General features: G+C 24.4%; 5 protein-coding genes and 1 long non-coding RNA gene across 14 annotated transcripts; 2 read left to right on the forward strand and 4 right to left on the reverse strand.

Moving 5' to 3' along the window:
- Nucleotides 1-28: 28 nt before the first annotated feature.
- Fsn (F-box synaptic protein) lies at nucleotides 29-3545 on the reverse strand. 3 transcript variants are annotated; one of them, XR_014982429.1, is made up of 5 exons: nucleotides 3197-3545; nucleotides 2618-2891; nucleotides 2435-2525; nucleotides 2051-2315; nucleotides 1024-1141 (listed from the first exon to the last, which is right to left on the reverse strand). XR_014982429.1 is itself a non-coding variant. In XM_085658832.1 (4 exons), exons 1-4 carry the CDS (start codon nucleotides 3499-3501, stop codon nucleotides 1002-1004), a joined length of 810 nt encoding a protein of 269 aa, XP_085514958.1. In that variant the 5' UTR covers nucleotides 3502-3545; the 3' UTR covers nucleotides 29-1001. The 3 variants fall into 3 exon arrangements, 2 of the variants coding, with proteins under 2 accessions (XP_085514958.1, XP_035732339.1); XM_085658832.1 differs by lacking the exon at nucleotides 2051-2315 and having other exon boundaries at nucleotides 29-1141; XM_035876446.2 differs by lacking the exon at nucleotides 1024-1141 and having other exon boundaries at nucleotides 1688-2315.
- Nucleotides 3546-4224: 679 nt separating this feature from the next.
- On the forward strand, nucleotides 4225-8260 carry inc (BTB/POZ domain-containing protein inc). Of its 2 annotated transcripts, none has more exons than XM_035876447.2 (4): nucleotides 4225-4455; nucleotides 4916-5212; nucleotides 5387-5515; nucleotides 6829-8260. In XM_035876447.2, exons 1-4 carry the CDS (start codon nucleotides 4249-4251, stop codon nucleotides 6856-6858), a joined length of 663 nt encoding a protein of 220 aa, XP_035732340.1. In that variant the 5' UTR covers nucleotides 4225-4248; the 3' UTR covers nucleotides 6859-8260. The 2 variants fall into 2 exon arrangements, with proteins under 2 accessions (XP_035732340.1, XP_035732341.1); XM_035876448.2 differs by lacking the exon at nucleotides 6829-8260 and adding an exon at nucleotides 5658-5889.
- A 1958-nt stretch (nucleotides 8261-10218) lies between these two features.
- Lamtor2 (Late endosomal/lysosomal adaptor, MAPK and MTOR activator 2) lies at nucleotides 10219-11377 on the reverse strand. The gene is made up of 3 exons (XM_035876511.2): nucleotides 11183-11377; nucleotides 10790-10952; nucleotides 10219-10527 (listed from the first exon to the last, which is right to left on the reverse strand). Exons 1-3 carry the CDS (start codon nucleotides 11248-11250, stop codon nucleotides 10378-10380), a joined length of 381 nt encoding a protein of 126 aa, XP_035732404.1. The 5' UTR covers nucleotides 11251-11377; the 3' UTR covers nucleotides 10219-10377.
- Nucleotides 11378-11906: 529 nt separating this feature from the next.
- On the forward strand, nucleotides 11907-22747 carry Marf1 (meiosis regulator and mRNA stability factor 1-like protein). Of its 6 annotated transcripts, XM_035876496.2 has the most exons (25): nucleotides 11907-12260; nucleotides 12755-13118; nucleotides 13280-13423; nucleotides 13555-13839; nucleotides 14339-14505; nucleotides 15197-15291; nucleotides 15620-15818; nucleotides 16044-16206; nucleotides 16302-16452; nucleotides 16562-16653; nucleotides 16731-16865; nucleotides 17007-17156; nucleotides 17235-17633; nucleotides 17882-18057; nucleotides 18650-18822; nucleotides 18929-19140; nucleotides 19217-19367; nucleotides 19459-19634; nucleotides 19696-20079; nucleotides 20160-20363; nucleotides 20439-20718; nucleotides 20809-21188; nucleotides 21810-21905; nucleotides 22105-22471; nucleotides 22558-22747. In XM_035876496.2, the coding sequence occupies exons 2-25, from the start codon at nucleotides 12843-12845 to the stop codon at nucleotides 22611-22613; spliced, it is 4911 nt and encodes a 1636-aa protein (XP_035732389.2). In that variant the 5' UTR covers nucleotides 11907-12260; nucleotides 12755-12842; the 3' UTR covers nucleotides 22614-22747. The 6 variants fall into 6 exon arrangements, with proteins under 6 accessions (XP_035732389.2, XP_035732390.2, XP_035732394.2 ...); XM_035876497.2 differs by lacking the exon at nucleotides 21810-21905; XM_035876499.2 differs by lacking the exons at nucleotides 11907-12260; nucleotides 12755-13118; nucleotides 13280-13423; nucleotides 13555-13839; nucleotides 14339-14505 and adding exons at nucleotides 14732-14847; nucleotides 14920-14949.
- Nucleotides 14246-15190, reverse strand: LOC146873293 (uncharacterized). The gene is made up of 3 exons (XR_014983036.1): nucleotides 15053-15190; nucleotides 14593-14982; nucleotides 14246-14495 (listed from the first exon to the last, which is right to left on the reverse strand). It is a non-coding gene; the product is annotated as an uncharacterized LOC146873293 (long non-coding RNA).
- Nucleotides 22748-25112: 2365 nt separating the features above from the next.
- On the reverse strand, nucleotides 25113-26096 carry ND-PDSW (NADH dehydrogenase (ubiquinone) PDSW subunit). Its single transcript, XM_035876510.2, has 4 exons — nucleotides 25879-26096; nucleotides 25643-25778; nucleotides 25428-25567; nucleotides 25113-25353 (listed from the first exon to the last, which is right to left on the reverse strand). Exons 1-4 carry the CDS (start codon nucleotides 25958-25960, stop codon nucleotides 25244-25246), a joined length of 468 nt encoding a protein of 155 aa, XP_035732403.1. The 5' UTR covers nucleotides 25961-26096; the 3' UTR covers nucleotides 25113-25243.
- Between the last annotated feature and the right edge of the window lie 481 nt (nucleotides 26097-26577).

Below are 26577 nucleotides of genomic sequence, written 5' to 3' on the forward strand. Positions count from 1 at the left end.
CATATTAGAATCGTTTCTTAAATGTGAAATATTCTTGTGCACTTTACCACAATAAATTAGTGGTACAAAATTTTATACATCATATTTACATTATATTAAAATGGATTTAATGTTGTTAATTTCTAATCAATAGTATGAATAAAATAATTAAAATAATATAATACAATTTAAAGACTTTATCCAAAATCATGTATAGTTACTGAGGTAGAGGAGTGAACTTATTAATATCTTGTACAGTAAGCATTATTACATTCATAATCTGTCCATATAATCCAATCTATTAATATTATTTCTTTAATTATGTAATTAATCATTCTAGAGCATTTTATAGAAACTCAAAAGTATCAAGGATTACGTTTGTCTTATAAATTAATATTAATTTAAGGATAAACTTCAAAAACAAATCGAAAAATAATTTTGTGTTATATTTTAGTATTCACTTATAATATTATATGAGCTTAAATATGAATAAAGTTGATTAAATAATGAAATAGAAATAAAACTACAACCATAGAACATCTTAATAATATAATTGCAGAATATCTTTTTGGTAGAGGACTTAATCCTTGTCTTCATTTTTATCGAATTGTATTATATTAAATTGTAAAAAATTCCAAGATTATATAATGATATAAATGATGGTTACTATAAAATGGAATATAGATATACCGAAAGTAACGATTATATAGGGCCAACTGTGATGGTGCTTAAACTTATTTTATAATATTTAATAAATATTAATTGGGATTAATATTATTTATGTATTCACAAAATTCATATACATTCTAGTTTGCACATATTAACATACTGCGGAAAATATGTTTATATGTAAATCTCATATTTTTTCTATGATGTATATGCATGTATGTGTATATACAATTAGTTTACAGGCCATAAGAACTATATGATACTTTTAATGTATAATTTTATAAACATACAAAGACCCTGAATTTATATAAGTTAAGGAATCTTTCAAAAGATTCATCATTTTTAACAGTGTTTCATTCAATCTTGTTTTCGCGAACTATTATAAAATTTTTCACACTATTGCAATACTTGCATACAATCAAATAGGAAATAGTAGAACACATTTCTTGGGTAATGACTAGTGTATCAGATAACATCCATATTATAACTACAACTAAAAATAAATATATAAAATAAATCAAATTATAATATGTAAAATTAAATTCTTAAATCAAAGCTATATAAACAAATTATATCGTCATAATTTTCGTAAGAAACAAAAATATTATGCATGTACATCAGGTTCAGACTCTTTGATTGAAGAATTATAAAATAATTGCATTAATTGCAATATTTGCATTAAATATCCAACAAATAAATAATACTGATAAAATATATAAAATATACATATATTCTAAATAATTGATACTAAGTAATTAAAAGAAACTATAAATTAAATATACAAAATCAATATAATAAATACACACAAAATATACAAAATTCTAAAAATGGATTAAAAATTTAATATATGAAATTTTAGCCTAAATAATATATGAATTTTTATAAATTAAAAATAATTTTAAATAAAATTAAAAATAAATGTAAATAAAATTAATTTAGCCTAAAATGAATTTAAATAAAATCTCTCTATGTTCAATGTATGTTGACCATATGCAAATATAAAAAATTGAAAGATTTTTTAATTCATTTATCATATTTAAATTAACTAGTGATTATGTCATGTAATCAATTAATTTTTCTTAATAAATAATTTAATATCGAAAAAATTTAATTTGAAAATTTAAACCAATTAAATTTGCCAAATTAGTTAAATAGTCAATTTACTTCTTATACTTATGAACTGGCCAAAATATGATAAAAAATTCTATATATATATCCAGTATAGTATTAAAATTATATGGTTGGAATTCATAAAAATACTTTTATCCTATTTTATGACCATTACATGATCTTAATGTGGATTTGATAAAAACAAAATTTAAATAATTTAATGATGTTGTGCGATTTATAACACTCCATCTTAAATACAATAATAGAACTAACTATTTACAATATTACCAACCATGTAATTTAGTAGGCACACATTCTCTAATAAGAGAATCATATCTTTTAGTGTGCTAAATCTACTGAAACGTAGATACGTTGATATAAGATGCCACAAGCTCTGTAGCAAACTGCAGAATGTAGTTTTAGATAAGTATTCAAATATATTTTTTTGTTGGAAGTAAAACGTTAGCCATCTAGAGGTGGCCCTATGTACACCATTGATATTTCTGAATTTCCATATACTGCAGAAACCGATGGATATAACCTTTTATCTGGTAACCCTGTGCAGTTAGTTGTAAAATGTATTCTGATGCTGATTAATTGATAATAAATATAGAATGTTGTGTAATAAATTACTAAATGATTAATCGAGTATTAAAAGTAGTAACAAAAAAATCACCTCTAAAAGCTACACCTAGAAACTCATAATTCTTCTCAAATGACAATGTGTTATCATCACAGTCTAATATGACTCTAATTTTTTCTCCTATCTGAAATTAGAATAATACAGCTTTAATAATTTAATCATTTATTCCATCACTTTTTACTGATGTATTAAAATCAAATCAAAAAGAAATTTCACCTGGTATGTTGGAGCATTATTAAGTAATGGATAACTTCCTTGTGCATCTCCATTGTGTAATAAATGATTGTCAACGAGATTCCATCCCCAAGAGTGTTCATCAGAACCAAGCAGAGCTACATATCCATGACATAACAAAGGCGCCTCTTTTGTAGCTATACCTACAACAGCTACTGTACCTAAAGGTCCTTCCCATATCACTTCCCATGCATGACGTCCATGTCGAAAACCTATTTTACCTCTACAAGCATCTGTACTTTGTGCAACAGGATTCCTACAAAGATATTAAAGTAAATATAATGATTAATATAAAAAATGATAGTGTAAAAGTATAGCTTTTTAATAATGATTTTTATCACAACATAAAACTTTTTTATGAATGCTCATTTAAGCATATATTTCACATTTCATATTCACCATGACAGATAAAAAAATGAACATTTTTTGTTATTTGATGATAATTTGAAAGAAAAAATTTTAAAGATTTATGGAGCATTAACGTATTATAAAATAGCAGTAAAATAAAATAAATACATGATTACAAACAAGAAAATTTGATCGTTCGATCACAGAACATACCTGTGTAAAGTAAATCCATTTGGCTTGATATAAACATTACGTGAACAATCATTCGGATTCCAAGCATGATAAAATGCTCGAAGCTTTGCTTTGTAAGTAGGTACTGATGATAATAAATCAGAACTAAGTGCCTCTTGAGCTAATGTTCTAATACAATGCATTCTCCATACATCGTTATTTTCATCCCTTAAGAATCTATACCACCTCTTACATACCAATGCACAGTTTCTTAAAGTGTGTAAATCTAAATAAGAGAAAATCACTTCTAAGACATGATCTGACGCGTTTAATGCGATACCGTCCATTTTGCTGGTTCTCTGTTAGTAGAGGCCAGCGAGTCAGCAGAGCTAGCAAAGGAAGAAAACATTTGCTGAAGATAGTGGTTAAGCGCGTTTGCCACTTGAAAATTAGTACACTTTTCATGAGGGCGCTTTGCATCTATACTTATTGTCACTTATAATTACTATTCATTAATCGTATCGAAACATTCAAAATCGATAACAAATCGACATAACTCGATACGAAAATTTTGGAAGCACTTTATTTATAGATTTATCCATGAAGCTAGAAACATATTTATAGGTTCAAAGTACATCTCAGTTTCAGAATAGAAAAGAAAAAAGAAGAAGACAAGTATTTTTGCCGTGTTTTTTCTATAAAATTCTCGAACGTATATGTACGTAATAATATACTATAAATCGTGAATATAAAGCCTTAGGTCATAACTAGGTTAAGACATTGTGATCATGACTTGAAATAATACAAACGATTACTTGGATTTCTAGATAAAGACTAGGACAGACTAGGATAATAAGAAACACTAGTTAAGCGTCGCAGAGAACTAATGCTGCCTCTATTGAGTAATTATTGCAATTCTCGTGTGTCCTCGTCTAGACTCATGCATCCGCCATATCTTCACTTTTAGACAATGAGAGATGCCAATCTTCTTTGGAAATTTAATCTGTGCATAGTTTGTATATATATATATACATATGAATATATATATATATATATATATATATATATATATATATATATATATATATATATATATGAATGTCGAAGCGGACATGGCGAATTTCAGCGAGAATTCACACGAAATGACAGAAAATAACATGCAGCAACGTTGTAATATACAATGGGTAAAATTAAATGTGGGCGGAACATATTTCTTAACTTCAAAAACTACGTTGTCTCGGGATCCTAATTCATTTCTGTATCGACTTTGTCAAGAAGATTCGGACCTTATATCGGACAGGGTTAGTTCCTATTGTGAGGTTATTTAACTATGACTTATTATTACTTGTTGCATATTTTATGTGAAACGAAAATAATACATATAATAAAAATCTTTTAATATAATCCTTTTTATTGTGTTATAAGCATTCATATAAATATTATATTATATTTAAAGCCATAATAAATTTAAGGCCACCAGTATTGTGTCCTTAAATGTTTTATAACCTAAAAAAAATATAATTATATATCTACATAATTCAATTGATATTGTATAATAAATATATATCATATTTTGATCGTATAAATAGATTATATAAAAACTAGATTATTCGTGTAAATAACCTGTTTAAAAAATGGTTTATGAATCTTTGATATAATGTAAATATAATATTAACCTTGTATCGAAAAAGTGAATTGATTAAATCAATACAACTACGTGTATGGTGATATGATATAGTGACTTAAAAGATTTTTTTATAGGATGAAACTGGTGCTTACTTAATAGACCGTGATCCAACATATTTTAGTCCTATCTTAAACTATTTAAGACATGGCAAATTGGTTATCAATAAGGACTTAACTGAAGAAGGTGTATTAGAAGAGGCAGAGTTTTATAATATTACTGAACTAATTCGACTAGTTAAGGAACGTATTATAATGCGAGATACAAGACCTTTAAGAGATTCAAAGAAACATGTCTATAGAGTATTGCAATGTCATGAGGATGAATTAACACAAATGGTGTCAACAATGTCAGATGGATGGAAATTTGAACAGGTATTTAATATATAACAAAATAATTTATGATTAATTAATTATATCACAAGTTTGAAATTTTATGTTTACATTAACGTCTTTTACATTATATTATTATATTAAAGAAAATTCTATATAATATAAATTTATTACATAGTAAATTTACTTTAATAGTTATACAACTACTCTTTTTAGCTAATCAATATAGGCTCCCAGTATAATTATGGAAATGATGACCATGCTGAATTCCTATGTGTTGTGAGTCGTGAATATGGACCAAGTCAAATCAATAGCAAGGAGCAGGAATCAACTGATCGTGTTAAGGTACACTTTCCCATACCCTCTATTTAAGTTCTTGTCCTAGTCAGAATAGCTATGTACAATATAATTTGTATATTGAACGAATATTACGTTCAATATATTTCATTTTACTACAAAAACTATATGATGATTATTTTCTTCGTAGCTTTTTTATTAAATGGATATACATGAAAGACATTCATATAAATATCCTAATGTGCATAGTTTCATATTCATATGCACATTAATGAATAAAACATATTTTATCAGTATTAACTTAAGCACCTTTCTTGGAATATTTTTTTATGTATTTATATATAGTATAATGGCTAAAGATAATTAATATTATATGCAATTTTTGGAATAACACTATTAGCCTCTAATCATTTTATTTATATTATTATATATGGACATTTACAAATTTTATGTTCTATTATTTGCAATAATTAAATAATAAAACTAAAATTTAAAAAAAGAAAAAAAAATCACTTATAAAAATGAAATTGAAAATATAAAGTGAAATCTTATAAATAACATAAAATATTCATTTATATGATCATTTTTCATAAGATAGATTTACATATAACATTAAAATTAAGAGTTTACATGATTTTAATTTTGTTATAAAGAACATATTTTATTAATTTTTAATAGAACTGAACATATTTTTACTTAACTTTATATCAACTCAAAATTTTTTACATTAATTTGCATGAGCATGTTCTGCCTCTGATATTTGTTGTATGTATCACATTACTATTATTGTAACGCATGCTATTGATTTAATAAAGATTTTTTTCTCTCATTGGTTTGGTTTCTCTTTGCCCTGTATCCTGCATGAATTAATAATGCATGTTACAATTAGTTTATTATATATTACGCTTATTTATTTGGTTATAATATTGTTTAGTAAAGAAATTAATTATTTACTACTAAGAAATACACATTATAATATGAAAACAAATAAATAATTTTATTAATAACAAGATCATTGATTTCAATTTTAGATGTTTAAGATATTACTAGTACATCATATATATTAATTGATTATACAGTTTGTTACTTCTCTCTATATTATTGTATTTTAAAAATACTTTTTTTATTTTTTAATCGAATTTATAAGTTATATTTGCAATAAAATAATTCTGTATAACAACAATATAGCAGAGGCTGAACAATAATAATATATTATACATTATTTATATGAAAAAGAAATTTTAAATAATGCAATAAAATATCAATGATTTTAAAATTGTATAAATATTGATAAGTTCATTTCATTTAATTTTGCTTATTTCCAACAATCAAAATATTTGAATTATGGGGTTGTATTTTAGGTCTTACAACAGAAGGGATCTCGCATGTAATCTAAATCCGTCCCTTATTCCTTCTTGCCTCCTTTAATTAAATCAACTATGCAGCAAGAAGATGAAGACTGTATCTGTTTATTTAGTTAATAGTTTATTTTTTAAGATTTGTATAGTCTCCATTTGTAAGGTTTCATTTCTACATGATTGTAATGTTGCAAAAGAATAATATGCAGAACTGTAAAAATTTTAATTATATTTTCTACAGATATTTATTATTTAGCAATATTATATATGAAACTTTTAAAGTGGAAACTATTACACTTTCATTATTAATGAAGATATTTACATTTTCGTTTATTTGTTGTAATGGAAGATACTACTTGCATGGAGGATATTTCACTTACTCAATATATTACAATTTTATAAAAATTAACAATTTTAAGAGAATACCATTCTTTTTTTTAAATACATTACAGTGATTTCCTTTCAAAGGAGACATACTAGGGGTAAAATGGCAAACATGTTACTAATAACCAAAGTTATTTAACAATAGCTAAAGTTATGTTTTAGCTTTACTGAGTTAGTTTACGGACAATAGTGTTTATGGAAGTCATCTTTTTCATAAAAAATTTCTACAAAGAATATAGATATCCGTGGTAGTGCATAGTTTATTCTTTTGTATCAAATTTTTTGTATAAAATTTCTTTTTATTTGTAATTGTATTATTAGATTCTCTAAATTACTTACCTTGCACTGCCGCTACAAAACATAATGTACATGATATTTATATAGCTAGCATTATAACTTTCAGTATCTGGATCAACGTGTTAAATAGTCTTCAGATACATATTAGTATTGAAACAATAAAAAATTTTTAAAGAAAATAACTTGTTACATTATTCTCTAAGATCACAATGTTGGGCCTTATGCTATAAAACAGGTAAATATTCAAAAAATTATAAAATCACAAAAAATAATAATTATTGATGATGTAGAATATTTAGCTACATATATATTTGTCCTTTTAATAATAAGTAAAATCATTAAGAAGGTAATGAATTAGCGAAATATATATTTCGTTTTTATAAGTTTCGATTAATTTGTGACCTCGTACAATATATGTACATATACACAACATATATGATTCTTAGTAACAGTAATACTGAGAAAATTTGCAATAGACATTGTTCGTCAATTGTTCCAGGCCTATTAAAAAATCATCCTAGACAATATATGCATATTTAGAAATTAAATAAGAAAAAAATATATATATGTACCTAAAATATATTATTCTAAATATAATTAATACAATATTGTATTGAATTGGTCAATAAGTAACGTTGGAATTTCCAGTATTTTATATCTAAATAAACAACACTGTATGCAGTATTTTTTACTGAACATTCAAACATATTACTTATTGACAAATCTAATATATGTATAATCCTAATATTTCGATATAACAGATCAATGACACTAGCAATAAATTACGTTTTTATTTTATAAAGAAATGTAATAAAAATATTATTAAGAATAGGTTTATTAACTTTGAAACTTAAAATCATTAAATAATTGTAATACTTTTGATAAAATTATTGATTGCAATATCAATTACTTTTGTGACAAATATATTAAGAAGTAAAACAATAATTCGTTAATAACATTAGGATCATTATTATTAATTCAATTTTTATGTATATTTCAACCAATATAACAATTTCTTCCTTAATTGAATATATCTCATTAGTTTAGTTAATGTTAATATTTATAAATTTATATAATTCTCAACCTGTAAAAGAATTTATGCGTTTATAAATGAAATTCTGAACTGAATATAAATATAATATTTAATTATTAATATGAGGGTGGTATATATATAATAATAATAATAATAATAATATTATTATTATTATTATTATTAATTATAAATTAAAATATTATTAATTAATTAATTAATTAATTAATTAATTAATTAATTAATAATAATAATAATAATAATAATAATAATAATAATAATAATAATAATAATAAAAAAATAAAAATAACCCTTTAATATTACTATTTATAAGAAGTGTAAGAAAAAGTAATAGCACAAAAAATATAATAAACAGAAATAAATGAATTTATGTTTCAACTTAATTTTCTTATGGCAAATTAGAGCTAGTAATAAATTGAATCTTATTAAATTTGTAGAAGTTATTATATTTTATTTACATAATATATATTTGAAATATTTCACATATAATTTGATAGTATGTACTATGTCACAAAATTATAGCCTTTTTGAAATTATGTATGTATGAAATATTCCGATTAAAATAAATTTATAATTTGTATATTTAATAAATAATTACATAACTTAGGAAATATTCATATTTTGCTTTAAAAGATATGAATATTGAAAATATAAATAAAAATGAATAATAGTAGAATTTATAAATTCTATAGTAACTATGTATAAGAATACATTCATATTATTGTTAAAATATTTTGAATTTATTATTTTAATATGAAAATTAGGTTAAAATTTATATTTTTGATATTATTTTCAAAATTCACTTTAAAATACCTTTACATTAAAAAGGATCTATGTTTACATATTATCTATAATATAAAACATTATTTAATAATTTGTATTTAAATGATACCTTATACACGATTATATATTTATAGTTATCCAAATAATGCACAAATAAACAAACTAATGTAAACACACATTTTTAACAATATAGTTGATTAAGAATTAATTAATAAGAAAAAAAATAATCACTGAATAAGTATACATAATTGAATACTTATAAAAATTAAAATATATAAATCTTTTATATCTTTATAATACATGCATGCATGCATGTAATGTCACAAGTAATACCATTTTATGATCATTATTTGCACATTTATTGTTAATATAAACAAAAAAAATTTCGATTAATAAAGTTAAATGTCATTTTACAGTAACTTTAGTTTATAAAATAGTATAGTAACTTCAAATGCAATAATTATTATACGCAATAAATAATACGCAAAATAATTATTATATGCAATTCTCTATAAATTATTATTATTGAAAAGATTATATTTATTAAACGTCATTTCAAAAAATAACTTTTACGCTTTAATATTACAATAAAGACATTATAAACATTTAATTTTTGTTCAAATATATAAATATAATTTCATTAAATTCTATTTTTAGTTATATTATATTATTTATAAAATAAATAAACTTTCATAACAAATCACAATCCTAATTATTTGTATCTTTTATTATTTAAATTAAGTAAAAATTTTATAATAAAATTTATTTATATTTAATCAAACATCTAAGATCTTTATTTTCATATAAATATCGTATAAGTATTTATGAATAATATTTTACCAATAATAAATCATAATAATCATTAAGTACAAAAAATATTAAAATATAAAAACTTATTTATTATTATATATGCTTATATACACATATAATACAAATTATAAATATTTAAACATGTATATAAATATGAACATTATTATCATGCTCTTATTATAATAGTATCTAAAATTATAATTTTCATATTACATATAAAATCTTATTTAAGGCATATTAGCAATTGTTTTCAATGGTTGATCAAGATATTTAGCAAGTGCTTGTGCCTTTTCTCTTAATAATCCAAATCCCACATTCTCTTTAGCATACAAACATAATAATAAATTTGCTACTTCTGTAATCACCACTTTGCCTTCCTAAAATTAGATATTTATGAATTTTTAATTATAATCTAAAATTATAATGCTTAGTTTGCTAATAAAAAATAATCAACTATCAAGAAAAAGTTTTAATTTATTATTATTATATTGTAGGTTTTAATACCTTATAAAATCCTATTTGTATCTATTAAGAATTATGGACTACAATATATTTGATTTTTAAGACAATTATTCAAAATATTACTTTAAAAAGTTGTCTATTTTGCATGAAATAATTTTACACAAATTACATGATTACCACGCAATCCATCAAAACAAATTGTAATTTGTCTTCTTTAAATGCATTTCTTCCATTCTTTTCATAAGCTGACCAAATGTTACTTGTAATTGCAGCAGTTATTCTAGCATCTTTATCTCCATAGCCACTATAAGCTAATAAACCACCATCTCTGTTGAGTAACCTGTAATTTTATTTATTATGTATTATTATTTAATACATAACGAAATAAAATTTACTATAATTGACTATAAGATACAAAAATATAATTTAACAATATAATATACATTTTATTCATTTTACTTGTATAAATAGATGTATAAATATATATTATAATACACTTAACGATATTGTATATAGGTTAACAAATATGACAAAGTTTGTACTAAGTTAAATATTTAATTTACTACTTACAAAGTATTTTCAACTCCACCCGTATTCGCCTGACTCAAAACTTGCGTAAGAGCTTTTGGTTTTAACATAGCGTAGAATTACCTTTTAAAAGAAACTTATTCTGTCACTCAAAATTCAGATACTCGTCAGCTTTTTCTAATGAGTGTAATGTGTGTGTGGCTGTGTGTACGTAACTATATGCATCTTCGCATTGATTCTGAAAATCTAAAAAATTGTAATATAGTTTTGTAAAATTTTGATTGGTCAGTACTAATGGAAATATATGAGAATTACCCAATCAAGAACCATTTCTCAAGAATTAATTTCTTTTATTGTATACGAATATAAATATAGACATGTTTTTATAACTAAAAATATTATATCTTAAATGTTTTACAAATAGACAGCAATGTTTAATTATAGAGATTATATACAATTTGCAATTATAAAACACTATCCACACTAGTTAATGATGATTCATATTTACTTTATCAAATTTAATAAAATTATTTAAATGATATAAATTTGTTGCATCAATATTATTTCTAAATGAATTTATTATTTACGAATATACCCTCAAATATTTAAATAAATATAATATTCTTATCTCGAACTTTATACTTCTAAAAATTTATATAAACTTTTAGTTTTAGTGTAATACAAAATAATAAATCGATGAGATTTTTTAACCATAGAGAAAAGATATTAAATAGCTTAAGCTATATTCACAAAGAAATCGATGCATTCGTTTTCTGCTTACCTCCTTGCGCTCTTTATCTTTTGTATATGCACGTTAGCTATACACACTTTTATCGAAGTAAACGTTTCGTGTTGTGCATTGTATAGTAGTAGTAGCAATAAAAAGAAGTATAAAGAAAACGGAATATACGGATCAAGTAAGAGAAATATTTACTTGCATACACTACTATTCTTCATGTGCGAATTCTGGTTATGGCTTTTTAAAAGATCTGTTACTGTTCTTTTAATATACTTTATTCTTCCATGCTCTGTATGTATATTAAAACGTCGAGGCAAAGTTACGTATAACTATTTCTACGTAATGAATAGAAATATACAAAATAATGGGCTGATTTCTTAGGTAACTACAGATATTTCTAGATAATAAGATTTTTCAAGTATTTTTACTATATATTTTCGCGTAAAATAACTTATAATTTATAATTTTTTTTTTAATTTCTATACATAGAAAATATTTCTTAGTACAAGCAGTAATCTTTTATATTTTTTACTTGTTTCTTCATTGTTTATACATACATATTCTAATATTATTGTATACAATTAAATTATAATGCAATATATTATTAATTATCTATTAGATATTACTTTTGATAAAAATTGTAATAACATAAGATAATTTCATTGATATCTAATATAAAGGTAATTATATAAATCAAATTTGAAAGATAAAGTATTTTTACAATAAGTTTTAACGTAATACTATATGTTCAAAGATCATTGCTTATACTTTATACTTTGTAAAGCAAATATTAAATATACCAATAATTTTGAAATATTTATTACACTAATATTATAGGAAAATTTTTTATTAAGTCTATTTTTAATATGTTGCAGTATATATTCTGAAAGAATACTTATGAATTTTGAAAGCACATGCCAGGATAAGGATTTGTAAACTTTTATCTTCGATATCTAAGACTAGATGAAAGACTTAAATGAAAAATTATTGCAGTTATTATCTGCACAAAAAATTTCATCCCTTAAAACAAGCGATATTCATGCAAATCAACTAACATATGATACTGGTTCTGATAATGACAATGCTTCTAAAATAGAATCTAAGACTTCTGTATCTCCATTATTCGGTCATTATAGATATGACTGCTCCTTTCTTCATCATGATAATTCTGTTAATTTACCAACTTTACCCACATATTTGCCACCAATTGGAGTATTTTGGGATATTGAAAATTGTCATGTTAGTTCAAAATTATTACACACATTTATTTTATTATATATTATATTTTTCTATAATATAATACACTATAATGTATTATGGAAATATTTATTCATTTATTGTTGATTTTATAAGACCATATGGTTTATACCAAACATTTTTATTATATGTGCCTTCTGTAGGTCCCAAAAGGAAGATCTGCTATGGCAGTTACGCAAGTGATTAGAGATAAATTTTTTAGTGGTTACCGAGAAGCAGAATTTATTGTTGTTTGCGATGTTCAAAAAGAAAGTAATCAAGTAATGCAAGAATTAAATGATGCACAGGTAATATAGTGGTAATAGATTAATAGATAAAACTAGCTTAAATTAAAGAGATAGATAATAATTATAAATTTTTTGTTAAGATAAATAATCATTTTTATGTTAAATATTTTTACACTCTTTTTTATTATTAGGTTAATTTAATACATGTTGCTGCAACATGTAAAAATGCTGCCGATGAAAAACTTAAACAGTCTATCAGAAGATTTGCTGATATTCATGGTAGTCCAGCAGCAATAATTTTAATATCAGGAGATATTGATTTTGCTGCTGATCTTAGTGATTTACGATACAGAAAAAAAATTCATGTGATACTTCTTCATAATAAAAGTACCTCAGAAGCATTGATACTATGTGCTAATGAACATTATGATTTTATGGATCTTATGGAACCATTGCCATCTAGACCTTTATTAAAGGTAAGTTTACTTTTATTAATTTAAAAATTTTTGCTTTAATCAAATTAACATTTAATTGAAATCATCTTAAATATATGAACATGCAAGTTATAATATTAGATAATCGCAATAAGTTATAATATCAGCAAATCATAAATATTTTTTATAATAATTAATTCAGTTATTTTATTATGCATTTTGTAATACTGTAATATTTACATGTATTTACATAGTAAAATATGCTAACAAATGATTATTTTTTCTTAATCTGTTTTGTAGATCAGTTCTATATGTATTTAAATATATATTTATCAGGTACATCCTACTGTATCGTGCATTATGAAATATTTTCTTTTCTAATATTGTATTATTTATAATATATTATTATACCTTGTAATTATATAAATTGATATTATATATTCTCGAAATATAACCAGTAATTAGCTTCTTTTAGAATTAATAACTTTCATTAAAAATTTTTGTTGTAATGTTTGCATATATTGTAATATATCTTTTTCAGATTAGCGAATATTATGATCTCATAGTCAATAATCTTCCTGAAGATAAGGATGTTGTAGTTATTAAACGACGACTTCAAAAATTGTCTGACAATTGCGGTGGTCGAGTAATAGGAATCCAATTTAAAACTGCTATTGTGCGTTTTTCTTCAGAAACTTCTGCAAGAAGGTACGTATTTAATAATTTTCAAGCATTTGTTAATTTCTATCCTTTAATTATAAGTTTTAAATGTAATAAGAATCTAAACTATCTTGCCTCAATATTTTATTACTTCAAATTTAAATAACCCGCCTTTAAATTCCTTTCTTTGTGATTGGATCATTTTATATTTAAAAAAAATGTCATATATACATTGAACAGCACTGGCAGAGTAGAGGCAAGGACACAAGTAAGGAAGTATTTGAATTGTAGCAAACAATGTAACGACTGTAGTATTATTCCAAATAGTTGATATATAAATTTTGTTTTGGTTATACTTTGCATTCGATTAGTTAAAGTACAGCTAGTTAGGTAATATTTCAAAATTAGTTATTTTAAGTAATGCATTGATATTATTTACTTTTACTTTTGTATATTCCTTAGTTTAATCTGATGATTTTAATTTATTATAAGGTAAGTTGAGCTCTGTTAAAGATATATACTGTTCTGTGAACATTGATTATCGAAAATTAATTAAAGATATTAGTATAGATTTTGTATAATATGATGTACTTACTATACTTTTTTGATCCTTTAAATAATTTAAAAGTAAGTGTATTTGTATATTTTATTGTTACTTTACAAGGTCATGTACAAATAAAATTGCCATGTAATTTCTATCAGCTGACTGTATCTTATGACAATGTGACCTTTTCTGTAGGGCTCAGAAACGTATGGATGGAGAATATGTTTTTGACTCAAAGATTTCTGTAAAATTTTACAAGGAAACAGGAAACAGTAACAATAAAAGTCAAGGTATATAATTATAAATTTATTTTATGTTTTTATTTTGACAATAGTTTTCTTTTACATAAATTCCTTTACGTTCTGGTCTTTAGTTTATAATCATGTAATTTGAATATTTCTTCTTAACTGTATAGTGTATATAATAAAATCTTTTTTAAAACAAATTTTTAAATAGTATATATATATATATATATATATATATATATATATATATTTATATGTTTCTTGGGTTCAAATTAAAATTACAGAGAGGATATTATTATATATTAGTATAATTTTAAATAATATATTATTATGTATAATATAAAATTTTTAATTAAATATATCTTGACTGTAGGAAATTCCATAACTCGAAATCGTGCTATAAGTGAATCAGAAATTATAGCTAACTCTTCTAGGCAAATGTATAGTGCAAGTGCTTCAATAGCGGGTGCACGAACCCTTCAAGTTCCACATTATCAATCATCATCGCCTGTGGTAGGACCATATACTACTTGGGCAGGAGTACCCTGTGCTCCTGTTAGTATTTCTTCAGGGTATGTCTTATTTATTCTATAATATTTATTTATAAATAATTAAATCATATTTAATGATGATATTCCGAAAAAGAGCCTTGGAGTCACAAGTCGATTTTATTTTATCCTTGTCGATTTGGGCTGTGAGCTTTAGAAGCTTTGATCTTATCTGAACTATGATATAGTAATATACTAATTATGTACTATTATTTTATCTACGAATTATTAATTATATCATATTTTTAGAATGATTCAACAACCACCGATTATTGTTGCTAGACCATATTCATCAAATAGTGATGTAACATTTAACAGAACTTATAATGAACTAACTAGAGTTCAATCACCATTGATTTGGCAAGTTGCTGGTTCTCAGCAATTTAGTCATTTATGGGAAGACCAATATAAGGTACATTTCTAAATCTTTTCGTTAAATGTAGTATTTTTATAAAAACGAATATCTTGTAATATAAAATAACATTTAACAATAAATAACATTTTAAGGTGGAAAAAACAAAACTATCAAGCAAACGAATACATGCCCCGCAGGCTCGGGACAACAGTGCTGCTAATGGTACAATATCAAGAACACCAGAATGTCTTAGACCTATCAGAGGAGCTCACAATTCATTCATTCATGCTTCAGAATGGGCAGGTAGGACACAATTATATAACCTTTCAAATTATGTTTTCAAGAGAACACAATACAATAAAAATATTATTCTATACCAATAATTATTACTTTTTATTTCTTTGTTATATAGTTCATTCTCAAACAAATACCTTCAAACGCCGTAGTCCATCTCCTATGTATGAATCTCAGATACATGAACGAAATAATCAATGGAATGGACAAGTATATAGAAAATTAAAATATTTATTTTATAAATATAAATATTATTTCATTATATCTAATATCATAATTTTGTGTAGAACCAACATTCCGTATTCATACGTAATACCAGAACACCATCACCATATGAAGGTACTATGATACGAGTTATAAACCAACAAAATAATCATTTCTCTCCATATCATCAAAATGATGCAGAAAATGAAGAAGTAGAAGTGAGTTTTATAATATACAATATATTATTTATATTATGTATAATATGTAAAATATATACACATATAATACTTTTAATACTAAATAGTATATAATATACACGCACACATATATATTGAGAAGATATATTAATATTTTGTTAGAAATTTTTTCATCCAATAAATCGTAATGGAAATGGTACATCTAATGGAAGTTATACACCTATTGAATTACAAGTAAGCAATTTAGATCAAAACATTGACCCAAAGGAAATGAAGCATATTCTTTCATCTATTTTCATGGAGCACGTAACAGTAAATCATCAGCTAAATTATTTTAAAGAAATTATTTTTGTTTTATAACAATTTTCTCTAATCAAAATTATTTTATAGGTTTTGCATGTATCTATTTTTATGCAATCTGATGGTAACTATGCAGCTAGTGTCAAAGTAGCTTCTTTGCCAGATGCACAATATGCAATTTCTCAATTACATCGTCGTAAAATTGGATATAAGCGTATACTAATATCGTATGCTCATACTGGAGGTCCAAATCCTCAACTCATACGTGCACAAATTGTAATGCTTTTGCAAGAAGTACCAGGTCATAAATTGCCACTTTTTAAATTTCGAGAAATGTATGAAAGTCGTTTTATGATATCTATTAGTATTTCTGAATTGTATAAAATGAAAGATGTATGTATTGTCACTGAAGATGCTAGTGGAAGAATGGTATCTCTTAATCCAGATCATAGAAATACACCATCTCCATGTTTCAGTACTCCAACTCAGGTAAGTTATATAATTTATGTTTATATAAATTAATTTAATTATTTTTCTTATTTTCATAAATGATGTTAAACATATAGCCGAGTTTGAATATTTTCAATGATTAGTAGAGCTTTTGCTCCTAACATTGTTGAGATTTGATTATACAATAAAGCGATATTTTTTATACTGATATATTATATTTATATAATTCATTGCATATATTGAGAAGTTTTATAGATGTATAAAAGATTGTTTTTTAATATATTTAGGAAGGATATGTAGAATTACCATATTGTATTAAACATACATCAAAACCATGGTCTGATAAAGGTTGGGCTGAGCAAGAAATGGCATCTTTGCCAAATGTTAATGTTTCTCTAAAATTACTTGCCCCGCGTATACAGCAATTATTAACTATGCACAATGGAAGTTTGCCACTACCCAGGTATATTTTATTTTAAGTTCGATTTGTATTGTTCTTTTTATTTCAATAGAGAATCAAGCATGAACAGAGAGTAATGTACTAATATATAAACATTTAAAACTGTTAAATACATATGATAGATCTCCATATAACGCGGTATTGGTATAATATGATTTCTTATAACGTGATTGAAATATTACTGTACTTTACTGTACTGTACTGTAATTTTTGATTTTGGACTTAAACAGTGATTTTGGACTTAATTGCTTTTCTACTCTGAGATGTACTATATAATGTAGAAACGTTTTTACAGTTTTCATTCTCTTCGTTTCAAAAAAAAAAATATAAAATTTGTTATAGTTTTGTACAACAAAGGAATTCTTTTATTAATACTTTATTGTTTGCACTATAAATTATAAAATATGAAGTAGAGATATATAAATATATTATCTTTATTTAATACTTTTTCTTATTATTTTCTTGTCTAATCATCGCAAATAAAATTACAGTTTTAAATACATGTTTATGACAGAATGTTAATTTAATAAATCTTACAATTTTTCTATTACTTAATAATGCATTCTTTAAATCAGATATTCCTACCATGTTTTAGTTTGCCAAATTGTTATGCAGCTGAATTTAAAGAACATTTAAAGGTGATAGAAAATGGTGTACCTTTAGAACATTTAGTATCATGTCTATCATTTGTTCAATTAAAGCAAGGTATTGGAAGTGTCAAATACCTTAGTTGGGCTTTAGATAAAGATCACGATGAAAGTCATGAAGGTAAACTTACTATAATATTAATTAATCTTAATTATAAACGTAATATATACTACTCTGTAAGTGTAAAGGAATACTAAATGTACATTTTCATACACATTCTTTTCAGAAAATAAATGTGTTAGTCCTCCATTGGCAAATCAATTGGCTTTATTTAGTCGTGAATTAGTGGACCTTCTAAAAACTGCTCCACACTGCCAACTACCATTTAATCGATTTATTCCAGCTTATCATCACCATTTTGGAAGACAATGTAGAGTGGCTGATTATGGATTCACCAAATTAATTGATTTATTAGAAGCACTTACACATACTGTTCAAGTATATTGAAAAAAGATTTGTAATTGTTGTTAATTTGTACATATATGCATTTTCTAATTAGTAAATATTAATTCAGGTAATGGGAGAGGGAAATAAACGAGTAGTAACACTTTCTCATCGTGCTCAAGTACGTCGTTTTACATCAGATTTACTAAGAGTGTTAAAATCAAAAGCTAGTAAACAAGTGACACTTTCAGAATTTCCAAATGTTTATAGCAGAGTAATAGGCAAGTAAAAAAAATATGAAATGACAATTTTATAAATTAATATATAATAGCAAAATAAAAAATATGTCTAATAAATTATATTTGAATTCAGCTAAGCCATGGGATATTGTTGATTATGGTGTATGTGAAATTGAAGATATTCTTAGCGAAGTATCAGAGAATACAGTTGTTATGACTACAATTAATGGAGGCGATAAAATGATAGCTATCCCCAAACGTGAACAAACTGCAGAAGAAATAGAACGTACAAAACAATTTGCATTTGAGGTAAAATACATTTAATTATTAATATAATATAAAAGAAACATTTATAAAATTTTGTTACTAGGTTGTAGAATTATTGAGACATGTTCCTCAATGTAAAATGTTATTTAATAAATTTGTGCCATCTTATCATCATCACTTTGGTCATCAGTGTCGTGTATCAGATTATGGATTTACTAAATTGATAGAATTGTTTGAAGCTATACCAGATGTAGTTAAAATCGAAGATGGAAGTAATGGTGAAAGGCAAATTAGTTTGACAGAAAAAGAGGGTTTGCGTGTTCTCAGTGAACAAATATCAAAGCTAGTAGCTCATACAAAAAGTGGTCTTAGTGTTTCGAATATTGTTCAGAACTTCTTACGACAATTTGGCTATGCATTGCGTCCAGAATTATTTGGCTGTAATTCTGTATTACAACTCATGCAGAAACTTGATGACAGTGTTAAGGTATAATAAATTATCAATATTTCCATTAAGTTCTTTTTTGATACAGACATTGACAAGAATTTTATGTATTTAATTACTAGATTATAGATTTAGCTACAGGACCAGTAATAGTTGCAATAGATAAATCTCACTTGCAGCAGTTAGCTTTACAATGTCGCAGAGTGTTAATGGATCAACCTCAATATAAAACGCCTGTAAAAGAATTTCGACAACAATATTCTCAATATTATTCAAAAACTTGTAATATTGAAGAGCTTAAAAAAGATTTATCTCATGTTGTTCAGGTAAAATGATGTTTTATCTTTACTTGAGAGAAAAACAAGTATTAAATATAAATAGTATTATGAATTTTGTTTCAGTTTACAACAATCAATGAAGAAAATTTCATAGAATTAACTCCATTACATTGCTTTGCATGTAATTTATATCGTGTTATGATGAGTTGTGGTGGTCAACTAAATCTTTCACGTTTTGAAGCTGCATACCTAGCAGTCAATGGTTCAGCATGCAGAGCTGCTCAATATGGTTTTCCAACATTAACAGCTCTTTTACAAGCATTACCTTGTACTGTGATATTAAAAGATACACGAAAAGATAAACGAAAAAAGAAAGTAATATATCTTAATAAAAAATTAGCTGGTAGGTAAATTATTTTATTTATTAATATATTCCTTCTAACAAATTTCTGATTTATCTTTTTACATTTTTTTTGTATTTTTATTGAAACAGCTGTTGGTATTGCATTACCTGTAATGTATGCATCAGGTTCATCATATCATGATACAGACTCTAGCAATGAGTCATTCGAAAGTGATTCTTCATCACGTATAAATGTATCTAGTAATGCTTCCACATTGGAAGAACATGGAAAATGGATAACACACGTAATTAATGGTCATAATTCTTGGAAACAAGATGAAGATAACCATTTTTGGACACAAGATTGTGAAAAACATTGGAAGGTCTTAACATATTCGGAAGAACGATCAAATAATTGGCCATTATTTGAAAATAACAATGGAGATTTTCTTAAAAATTTGATACATACACCAACAATTATACAAAACGATTTTCCAGCTCCTCCACCTAAGCCTGATTCTCCACCTGAGGTATATGCAATATTTTATATTATAAATTAATTACTACTAGTTTTCCATAAAAATAGTTTTTTTAGTATTTTATAAATATACATTTCATGTATATGCACATACATGTACATAAAATAGTAAATATGTATGTATGTATGTATGTATGTATGTATGTATGTATGTATGTATGTATGTATGTATGTATGTATGTATGTATGTATGTATGTATGTATGTATGTATGTATGTATGTATGTATGTATGTATGTATGTATGTATGTATGTATGTATGTATGTATGTATGTATGTATGTATGTATGTATGTATGTATGTATGTATGTATGTATGTATGTATGTATGTATGTATGTATGTATGTATGTATGTATGTATGTATGTATGTATGTATGTATGTATGTATGTATGTATGTATGTATGTATGTATGTATGTATGTATGTATGTATGTATGTATGTATGTATGTATGTATGTATGTATATATATATATATATATATATATATATATATATATATATATATATATATATATATATATATAATATATGTATTAAAAAATCGACTATATGCACACACACACACACACGCACGCACGTACATATACACACACAAATACATATAAATGTTAGGTGGATATAAGAACAGATAATCAATGGAAGTCTTCAGTATGGATAGCACCAACAAAGATTTTATATTCGCAAGATGAACGGGTTACGAACGTAGAAGTAAGTGTGTTAGGTGAAATTTTATGAAAAATGTTTTTTATCATCTTTTATTAATTTATCTATATAATTACAATAATATTAGTTTTTCAAAATATATTTATATTTGTAGAAAATACATGGAACTTATTATTTATACAACTAAATTTTTATGGAATATTGAAGAAAAGCTCATCTTTAATATGAAATAATTACTTTTTAGGTACCTCCATTAACTTTACCTTCCTGGAATCAAATATCTGAGGATGATACATTAAATTTATTATCACCAACCAAAAACTTATTACCAGCTGCTGCAAATCCGTTAAATCCACGTACGTCACCTTATTTTTCAACTAAGCACAATTTAGTTATAGCACCACATCCATCCGAATTACCGCTACCTTCATTGTCGCTGACACCGAAAAAGAATGTGTCCTCTGAAAGCATTACAGTCGTGCAAGATTGCATAGGAAAACAAGACGTTAATTCTAACAATATTAGTGAAGTTAATAACACAAGAAATTTCGGAAAAGAAAATAATGTTGATAATAAGAAAAATGAAATTCACAACACTCCAACTAAACCATGTAAGCATAGTTTGTTCACATAAAGATAATTTTATTATTCTACCATTTTGTATGTAAATCTTCTTATTAATTTTATTCCTTTCTAGTATTTACAGGAAAGCGACGTTTAGCAGCTCAATTCAACCAACCTCTTCAATCATAAATATAAATTGAGATTTATAACTCAATTGAATGCAGGCAGTCATTTTAATTTAAAGATGTAAACGTTTGAGGTTTTAACTCATCGGTAGATCGCTGCACAATCATTTGAGTACCTATAAAACTACCCCTTAGTCGGTAGGTACCATTATAATGTCTAAAATTTATATTGTTCGTATACATTCATTTCATTTGTACTTATCTTGATAGAATAAAAAAAACAGAAGTTATTTTCAAAATATATGAACATGTACAATATGTAACAGTTTCTAAATTGAAAATCTAAAATGAATGAGCAGCGTTTATATCGAATGACACGTATTGATGGTATTGTATACAAAAGTCGTAGCATTTTCCACACTGTGATATAGAATAAGAAGAATGTGAAAATAATTGTACTAGCAATAAAGGAAACGTGCCTTCGTAATGGCACTGAACACATGTAAGGTACTTTAGATTTGGGCCGACTTTTCCTACCTCATACGTGATTAGACAGACAAAATAAATAAATTAAATTGTATTATATTATTTTTTAACCCTTTGCGGTCCGGATTATTTTCAATGTCTCATTTTAAGTAATCTGCATTCATTCATTATTAATTTTTTATCGTTATTATACTTTATAATTATTTTAAATTAAATATCGAATTTAAAGGGATTAAAATATCGATATTCTTTATAACTGTACAAAATAAAAATATACAAAAGTTCACCATTATATGTTTGAAACAGGATTTCAATTCATATTTAAAATATAGGACCGCAAAAGATTACATTTCAAAATAACTAATTTTTGTAGATGTTTAAATATCATTATAGTGTTTATATTTGTAATTATTGATTAAATTTAGTAATTTTTAAAGATATTCTAATAGGCCCGAATCTACTGATTTTTTCGTACAACTGTGTAGATTCCGAGTTGTATTTGTATAAATTTATTTGCATTTATGAAATAATGTACATGATTCCAGAATAATGTTAAACAAATACAACTCGAGATTTCTAATTTTATTAATTTACATAATGATCAATTTGTACAATTATTATTATTACTAGTATTTATGACATATTATTTCATTACAGTCAACGTGTTTTATAAATTAATATATAATTTTATAATTATATTATAAGTATATATATTTGTAAGATTATTTGTAAAAATTAGGAAAGATTACATATATAGGAACTTCACACAGTTTCAGTAAGTAAAAAAAAGTTTTAAATGATAATATAACAATTTCTATACAGTATTAAAATTAAGAAAGCAGTGGTACAATTAAAGCGTACATGTAATATACTGTAAAATTTTAACGAAAAATTAAGGTTACTTTAAATTATAGAATATGATTGCTTCGAGTAATTTTATTAGAAAAAAAGAAAAGTATTGAAACGGTGAAATAATTTACATCGATTTTTTGTGTATGAATAGAAAAGCTAATACAGATTAGCCTAAAGAATATCATTTATATCACATTAAACCATAATTTTAATCTTTCTATTGTTACGTGTAAAGTATAGTACAAAACAAACATAAAGAAGATAAGCGCTTTCTTCAATTTACTTAATTAAGATCTTGATATCATATTTTATTTTTACATTTACGAATGTTTTATTAGCGATAACTATTCATTACAATGTAGAAATAGTAAAAAGCGTTTTACAGTGGCTTTATAAATTTTTATAATTGCAAATATAATGAAAAGTGTTATTTTTGTAATTGTTATTTCAGTTTTGATAAATTGCTGAATTAGGTACAAAATCTTTTAAAATTTTACCAACAGTAATACATGTTGGCAATAATATAATGTGTAATAAGTCAACTAATAATTAGATACAGAATCCTGAGGAAAACTTTTTGCTGTTATTTTGTGATCGCTAATGAAATATTAAATTATTCTTAATAGTAGTGTAATTTTGTTTTTGTTTTATATTTATTGTGTAAAACTAGATGAAAATCTGTTTTAAATGTTTTCATACTAAATATTAAATACCATTTTATATATCCCATTTAATATGTGAGAATAAGAAGTATCAGAAGTGTTAGGTAGCGTACATAAAGAACTTTTAATTTCTTTTATTATTTAATCACATTAAATGGGTTACTATTCATTTGGATATAAAACTACACATGTAGATAATATTTACAAAGAAGGTTCTTTGATCTGGATGTAAAATTGATGAATGTATAAATCAGTTTACATATGAAACTTAAAGTATGATAAATTTTTAATACACTTAATTTTGTTAAGTTTTATTATCGTAACATATGTAATTTGATTCTAAAATACAAAATAATCAATGGAATCTTCTAAAAAAAATGTAATCAATCAATTAATTTGATACATATGTACAATCATATAGAATTTTTATATATAGTACAATGATAAATGAAAATAAAATAGTAGTTCAAAAACATAAAATGTGCTTATTTTAACTCATGAAAAACATGATTAATGTTGAATATATCTAATTTTTTATGTAGCATATGAAATGACATATACAATTTCATATATAACTTATTTTTATTTTATCAAGTTTTATACAATATCTATACACATAAGTTTATTACTAACTTCTTTAAATAGAAGCATGCATTTTGTATTAAATCCCTTTCTACGATAATAAGGAAATATTTTATGTCTTCATTCCACTACCTACAGGACCATGTCTTCGTTCCCAAACCATACGATGTTTTTGCTTCATAAATGCTTGTTGTACATTGAGTGTAGGATTCAGATCACCATCTAAATAAAATTGAATTAAGTAAAATCTCATATTTCTACATAATTAAATTATATTTGTAGATAATAATATTGACATTTTGCAAACCAAGCTCCACTGGCTTCTTCATATATTTTTCTTAAAGGATAACAAACTTCCCTATCATCTTCTCCATGATACATAGCACATTCTTCATATCGACATCTCAAAATAGATAAAATAGCATCATCGACAGCCCTAGTAAAGAGAAATCAATATTTTATCCAAGTTAATATTAAATTTGTATATTATTACTTTTATAAACGTAATTACTTATCGCGTTCAAATTGAAGATTAGCTTCAGTGTAACAAACTAAGTCATCCGTATAACATTCATCAATAGTTGGAACACGGCGAAATTTTTGATGATACCAAGGATATTTTTTTTGGTTGGGCTCAACGATTTTCTCTAACAATAATAATAAAAGAGAAAGATTTACTTTTGTTAAACGTATCAAATACTGATTATGTTATTTGTAAAACATAACCAAAGAATGATTAGATAATACCTCGAAAAAATACAACAGGTGTATCAATGATGTAATATACAGCTTTTGCAAATTTTATTAAAGCATTTGGACTGTCTTCCATTGTCTAACGATTAATTAATTACGATTTATGCGATTTACGTAGTACTTTTTGATAGAATACTCTTGTGAGAACTAAGAGAACGCCATCAGTTCATTTTTATTGGTACTGGCATTACCAGGTACTAATATTAAGAGGGACTAAAACGTCATCTATCGTCTTTAAATTATTACAATCTTAAAATAGAATAAGAAAGAATACAATATAAAAATAAATTACTCTGATTCTTCTTGAAGTATTTTATTTTTACTTAAATAAATAAAAATATTTATTTTTAATTCAATAATACTTTATCATGACTCAATAAAACTAAAAATCAACAATTTCAAAAAAAACATAATGCATATATATCAATTTCAAAATTACATACATTATTAGATTATGGAAAAAATCAATTTTAAATAATACAAGGAAAAAAAATAATTTTATTTAATTTGTTTAAATGGTTGATAAATTCATTCAAAGTTAAAAAATAAATTGTAAATAATATACATCAGATATAAACAAAAAAAAGAAAAAGAAAATTCGTACAAATAAACATAGCATAAAAAGCGACAATTGAATAAATATAGTTTGCAAGAAATTATTGGTCGAAATTTAACCAATAAAAAAATAAGATT

This window comes from Vespa mandarinia, chromosome 1 (assembly GCF_050613455.1).
Source record: "Vespa mandarinia isolate Hongniang chromosome 1, ASM5061345v1, whole genome shotgun sequence".
Taxonomy (NCBI): Eukaryota; Metazoa; Arthropoda; class Insecta; order Hymenoptera; family Vespidae; genus Vespa; species Vespa mandarinia.

Coding starts and splice junctions, on each gene's coding strand:
- Fsn (XM_085658832.1), bottom strand. CDS start 3,501: ATGGACGGTATCGCATTAAACGCGTCAGATCATGTCTTAGAAGTGATT. Junction 2,892..3,196: donor AATGGATTTACTTTACACAG/GTATGTTCTGTG, acceptor ATATCTTTGTAG/GAATCCTGTTGCACAAAGTA. Junction 1,142..2,434: donor TCTAGGTGTAGCTTTTAGAG/GTGATTTTTTTG, acceptor ATTTATTTTTAG/TTGTAGTTATAATATGGATG.
- inc (XM_035876447.2), top strand. CDS start 4,249: ATGAATGTCGAAGCGGACATGGCGAATTTCAGCGAGAATTCACACGAA. Junction 4,456..4,915: donor CGGACCTTATATCGGACAGG/GTTAGTTCCTAT, acceptor ATTTTTTTATAG/GATGAAACTGGTGCTTACTT. Junction 5,213..5,386: donor ATGGATGGAAATTTGAACAG/GTATTTAATATA, acceptor TACTCTTTTTAG/CTAATCAATATAGGCTCCCA.
- Lamtor2 (XM_035876511.2), bottom strand. CDS start 11,250: ATGTTAAAACCAAAAGCTCTTACGCAAGTTTTGAGTCAGGCGAATACG. Junction 10,953..11,182: donor GGTGGAGTTGAAAATACTTT/GTAAGTAGTAAA, acceptor ATAAAATTACAG/GTTACTCAACAGAGATGGTG. Junction 10,528..10,789: donor TTGTTTTGATGGATTGCGTG/GTAATCATGTAA, acceptor ATCTAATTTTAG/GAAGGCAAAGTGGTGATTAC.
- Marf1 (XM_035876496.2), top strand. CDS start 12,843: ATGAAAGACTTAAATGAAAAATTATTGCAGTTATTATCTGCACAAAAA. Junction 16,654..16,730: donor ATAATCAATGGAATGGACAA/GTATATAGAAAA, acceptor AATTTTGTGTAG/AACCAACATTCCGTATTCAT. Junction 19,368..19,458: donor TGTTTATAGCAGAGTAATAG/GCAAGTAAAAAA, acceptor ATTTGAATTCAG/CTAAGCCATGGGATATTGTT.
- ND-PDSW (XM_035876510.2), bottom strand. CDS start 25,960: ATGGAAGACAGTCCAAATGCTTTAATAAAATTTGCAAAAGCTGTATAT. Junction 25,779..25,878: donor ACCTGTTGTATTTTTTCGAG/GTATTATCTAAT, acceptor TATTATTGTTAG/AGAAAATCGTTGAGCCCAAC. Junction 25,354..25,427: donor TGGAGCTTGGTTTGCAAAAT/GTCAATATTATT, acceptor AATTTTATTTAG/ATGGTGATCTGAATCCTACA.